General features: G+C 38.5%; 1 protein-coding gene across 1 annotated transcript in view; it reads left to right on the top strand.

Moving 5' to 3' along the window:
* Positions 1-241: 241 nt before the first annotated feature.
* The window catches only part of LOC132830251 (eosinophil peroxidase-like), a 50,130-nt gene continuing 44,371 nt past the window's right edge, over positions 242-6,000 (top strand). The window contains exon 1 of the mRNA XM_060847788.1: positions 242-323. Within this exon, the coding sequence (XP_060703771.1) occupies positions 242-323 (82 nt within the window). The remainder of the gene's footprint in view (positions 324-6,000) is intronic.

The following is a 6,000-nucleotide window of genomic DNA, read 5'->3' as shown; positions in this document are numbered from 1 at the left end:
CTTTGAACGCATGATAGGGCCCTGGTGGAGAGGGGAGAAGGTGATAGGCCATCTTTCAGAATGCAAGGGTCTTCACATAGTAGAGACAGAAATGGCCAGGTGGAGATCTCCAGCCATGCTGTTCTCATCTGGTGGCAGAGCCTCCTGTCACAGTCCTCCAGAATTAGAACACGTCTCCACTTCACTACCCATTGATCAGAAACTCCAGGTCCCTCTCAGAGAAACACAGTGACAGTCTGCTATGTCTGCTTTGGCAGGAGAGTTGCCAAATGCCAGCACTCTTCCAGGTGAGCAACAGGCTCTTAAAGTTGGCATGGCCACAGGTGATCAGACGAGATACATTTCATAACCATGGAAAAACCAATTAATGCAGTGAGCTTGGTCAAATATGGTGAGAAAATCCACTCAGCCTTACAGTGAGAAGGCCTCCATCAATTTGCACTTGGCTGAAAGGATTGAAGATTCAATCCCATACCTCTTTATGAGATATGCTGACTGTGTGATATGTAGTTTTCTGTCAATGTATTACAAATGGTAGCTCTTCTTACACCACATGATCGGGCATAAATTTGAGTTGCTGTTTGTAATACCGTAAAGCGAAGACTGAAGCTTCTGAAAATACAGAGCAGATCAATTCAATCCTCATCTCAGAATCCAAAACATTGGGATTATTGCTATCTCTCCAGCAATGCTGCTGATCTAAAATCGGTTCATATAATATTTGTATCCTTTTCGATTTGCCTTTTTAAAAACTTTTTGTGCGTTATAGTGCCTCGTGGTGGCTGAGGATGCACTTCCATAAAATATCAGCTTTTGACTTCCTCTTTTTAATGGAAAAGAAACCAAGCCTGCTCATCCTTTCCTGATGGAAATAATCCTGTAGTTCTGGAATCATTACATCACTTTTACATTCGCTCGAATAGCTGCCTATTCTTTTCTAAAATAGCAACAAAACTGTACTCAAAGTTATAGTCTAACAAACTTTATTATTTCAATTTTATCCCTCAAAAAGTAAATTTAACCGATTGCATTTTATTGTTGTGGTTTGACTGACCTGTGTCACAGCTTTCAGTATCTATGCATTTGCATTCCCAGATCCTTTGGTTCTTTGATCATATTTAGGTTCTTACTTTCCAAATAAATGTGTGCTCCTTATTTTTCTTGCCAAAATGCAGCAGTTGACGACTGTTGATGTAGGTCAGCCAGCATCCAAGGAGCAGGAGAGTCGACGTTTCGGGCATGAGCCCTTCTTCAGGAAGAAGGGCTCATGCCCGAAACTTCGACTCTCCTGCTCCTTGGATGCTGCCTGACCTGCTGCACTTTTCCAACCACACATTTTCAGCTCTGATCTCCAGCATCTGCAGTCCTCACTTTCTCCTACGCTTGATGTAGTTTTTGTTACAAAGCAGGGTAATTGGGAGCTCAGTAGGAAGGAGTATCAAGAAAGATGAAAAGAAAAGGAAATGTTAAAGGGAAAGCTCTGATTCGAAGATGGTTACAATGGGAGGTGGATTCTTATATCATTCTAAAATCCACAGCTTTGTTCGACCTTTAGACCTTTAATGTTGGGTTTTCCTATTGCTTCAGAAGACGAATGTTCTGCAAGGAGACCAATTGCTCACCATCTATGTAAATGTAATTTCATTTGTGGTATAAGCCAAACCTGAATTTGCAAATCCAATTGCAAAATGTTACATTAAAAAGTCATTGTTGAACACTTTGGTGAAGGGGCTGCCTTTATGGAGTGTTTGTTTGTCCTATTGTGAAATGACTGGGATCCCCTCAAATGCTGCATGATTAATAACAAATACTTTTCCATTTAAATCAGTTTTCAATCATGTTTTGTTTTAAACCCCATGAAGTGGGATCCAACCTGGAGCAAAGGGGTTTTCAGAATGTCTTTGCATCAATTCGAATGTCTTACAGAGCAGGTTCCCATGCTCAGTTGAATACATATGCAAATTGTATTTTATTGAAGCTGGGTTCAGATGAGCATACCTCTGATATGCTGTATGCAGTGTCTTGCATAAACTTCAACATTGGGACTTTCTCTGACATTTGATGCTGCAGCTAGATCTTAAGACATCAAGAGAGGAATGTATCTAGATTTTTTCCTGCTGAAAGCAGAGCTTGCTGGTGCTATGCAATGGGCAAATTGAACATTCAACATAGTGTCTTTACAGACGATGCTTCCAAGATATGCTGAATGTTAAATATTCACAGGAGAATGACTCAAAAAGTAAATACGCTCTCAAGTTCAGGCATATCATAGCAGACTTAAAGTTTTCATATGATTCAACTAATGAACAAGATCAAATATTAGCTAACATGGATAATGTCACTGGATATTAATTTTGATTGTAGCATGGAAGCTTGCAAACCAATAAAGCACGCTAAGAAAATGCAGCATAAAGCTAGCTTCAGAGTTTTCACATACATGGGAATCTTAATCAAAACTACAAAAGATGATGATGAGAGGGTTAACACAAGCTGGAAGTCTTAAATTTTGTGCCTTGTTCTGACAATTGAATAATTGGTACACACCTAAAGTAATGGAATGTGCAAAAATCTGTAATCATCAAATTTCTAAACAATAGCAAACAAAAATGCAATTACGTTTTACTGTAACTGTTACTTAACTGGATCAACCAGAACTTCAAACTTCCTATGCAAATATTGGGACTACCCAAATGGTTTATAAAGTGAAGTGTCAGAAACGTTCTTGCAGATCAGACCCAGGGATCCCAAGGCAAGTATCAGTCTAACCGTTAATTTCAAATCTTGGAGCTCATGCATGCAAAGTAATTTGGATGTTAAGTATTGAACAGGTATTATTGAGTCAAAATTAATTTTGTTCATCATTTGATCCTTAAAATCTTAGCTAAACTGACCTTCAGCATTTTTAGCTGTCTCTTCACCTTGTGTACAGTTAAGTGGGAATCTTATTCCAATCTATAAATGACAAAACATGCAAAGTGAATCATGTCTTTGAGTTTTTCATATATGTAACATCTTTATTACATTTATAAGACCTCCTTTTAATTTCATTGGTTATTGATGTAACATGAACAAATGTTTAACTCACAATAATCAATAAAATTGTTTATTATTTACTAGCATTTTGCTCTTGGTGCAATGGAACCAAATATCAAAATATTACATCTGTATTTCTAGATCACCTTTTTTTAATCAGCACTTAATTGCGAACATCATTCTGAATTACCAACCTACTTCTTAACTTAATGTCGCTTATTTTCTTTCAGAATGGCAACCTTGTGGTTGTTGGGTGTGTTTCTCACTGGCACTCTCCTGTCTCAGACTGAAGGAGTTATAGAGGGTAAGTGGCTCAACCCAACTCATCTATTCCTGATCATGTAAACTCACAAGCTATAAGGAACTGAACCTGATTCCTGTGGAATGGGTTGCTAGATCTCCTAATTGACGAAGAGACTCGTGTTCCCCAAATCCATCTCTCTTTGAGAAAGGCACAATAATACAATGTGAGAATTAAAAAAGAGATATCTGAAAAAATTGTTTGCAATAATCATAGAATCATTGAATCTCTACCATGTGGAAACAAGCCATTTAACCCAACAAGTCCACTCCAACCCTTCAAAGAGTAGCCCACCCAGACTCATTCCCCAACCCAATTACTCTACATTTCCCCTGACTAATGCACCTAACATTCACATCCCTGAACACTATGTGCAATTTAGCATGGCCAATTCACCCAACCTGCACATCTTTGCATTGTGGGGGAAAACCAGAGCACCTGGAGGAAACCCACGCAGACACAGGGAGAATGTGTAAACTCTGCACAGACAGTTTCCTGAGGTGAGAATCAAACCTGGGTCCCTAGCACTGTGAGGCAGCAGTGCTAACCGCTGAGACATCAGGCCGCCCCGTCTGAAATTAGATGCCAAAGTAAAAACAAAATATGCCCTTAAAATGGATAAAGCTTGAGTACAAACACCAAGTCATTTAGGATGTGGGAAGCCTGATACCCAAAGCTTTGACACCCACTTTCCTTGAACGAAGACATTTGATAAATTCCATATTTAGTCAAATTGAGTTAATCTGCACTGTGAATTGTTATTTTCAAATGTAAAGAAAATCATTACAATCTCAATATGGAGAAATCCATTACAACACTGACCTTTAAAAAGGATCTAAATCATTGAATAAGATTTTACCTAATGGAATGTTCATCTGAAGATTGCAATTGTGTTGACTATGAAATAAGAGTCTTTTGAAACTTTTGACTTAGATGATAATCTACAGAAAAGATTTACTGAAGTTGCGGGTTTGAGGTTTCTGAGAATTAATTACAAATGAATTGAGTTGAAAATTAGCAATGAGAAAGGAAATATTTCTAGCTTCTGACACGATGTACATGACAGTATGAGGGATGTAACAGATTTCAAATTGTTTAATCATGTCACAGTTTGCAAATTACACCACATTGAAAACATTGAAAAATGATATCACTGTTTGATAACCTTTGCAAATCTTTTTGAATTCAGCCAATTAGTTGAGAAATAGTGGAATTTAACAAGAAATGTAAGATAACAAGTTTACACTGAAGTAAGGTCAGGATCCAGGAGAGAACGGGAGCGGGGGAAGGGTATGTTGGTTCAGGGTGATGTCAAGGACCGGGCTGTGCAGAACAGAGATAATGGGGGAAAGAGGGCTTCCCAGGTCCTGGGCTCTTCCTGTTGCCTTTGCTCATCCCTCCCTAGCTCCTAAGCTCCCCTTTTCAATTCAGAGAATTTCCCATCCAGACCCCTCTCCCTACAACAGAAACTCAGTACAAAACCTCACACCCTTCCCTGTGCATGTGCAGTAACGCATTTGTGCATGGCGTCCTTATAAGGTCTACACGATGACATTAGTGTGCAGGGCCGCACATGCTCCCAATGAGCATGCATGCGTAGTTGACTGAAGTTGTCTGTAATGTGGAGGTAAAGGTGCAGATATTGGAATGGGATGGACAAAGTTAAGAATCACATAACACCAGGTTATAGTCCAACAGGTTCATTTGGAAATACTAGCTTTCAGAACACCGTGCCTTCAGAATTTAGAGCAAAAGATTACATTGTCATGCAACTGAAACAGTATATTGACTAAACCTAGATTGCTGTTAAGTCTAGGTTTGGTCCATATGTCATTTCTGTTGCATGAGACTGTAATGTTTTGCTATAAATTCTGTCTTATGATCCTGCTCCACAGCTACCTGATGAAGGTGCAGTGCTCCAAAAGCTAGTGCTTCCAAATAAACCTGTTGGACTATAAACTGGTGTTGCATGATTTTTAATTTCGAAGTTGTCTGTGTCAGCAAACGCTATGATTTAAATACCTTTAAATATGTTGGGTACTTCTAGAACATAATGACTGAACATTTTTATATATTTCTGAAAAATGTAAACTTTTCAATTTGTCTAAGTATTTTTAAAACTTTAAAACACATTTTAAACTTTGAAACATTTTTATGTTTTTTTAACAGGCTTTGAAAGGCCTGTCTTCATTGTCAATTGGAGCTTTGAATTGACAATGCCTCTCAGAAGTTCAAAGCTAGCAGAAAATAAGTGGTGTTTCCATCAAATCTGTTCAAGGCCCATCTATCATTCCTTGTCTTGATCTTTGCTGAAACTGTTCATCTCTGATTTAAGCAGCTACCTCCCCTCAACTTCCAACCTACTCCTCAAATGTGCACACTGAAAATCTAGGATTTACAGTCTTTACAAATTGAGATATCGATCCTAAATTCAGGAATCAATAGGGTAAACATCAAAAATCAACATAAAATAAAGAAAATGTTTCTATGAAGTAATAAGCTGAGATAATCACACTGGGTGTAGAATTAAACGCCTTCCCATATTGACAGGTTAGGTGGATGGAGGGTAACACCTTCCAGCATCTGCCCCAGTCAAGTCTGGGTGGGATAGTTTGAGAACAGCTTTCCTGCCCATTGCTTATTGAAGTACACATGCTGTCTACTAA

This window comes from Hemiscyllium ocellatum, chromosome 31 (genome assembly GCF_020745735.1).
Source record: "Hemiscyllium ocellatum isolate sHemOce1 chromosome 31, sHemOce1.pat.X.cur, whole genome shotgun sequence".
Taxonomy (NCBI): domain Eukaryota; kingdom Metazoa; phylum Chordata; class Chondrichthyes; order Orectolobiformes; family Hemiscylliidae; genus Hemiscyllium; species Hemiscyllium ocellatum.
The sequence above is the reverse complement of the archived record's forward strand: the minus strand, read 5'-3'. Positions and strand labels throughout refer to the sequence as shown.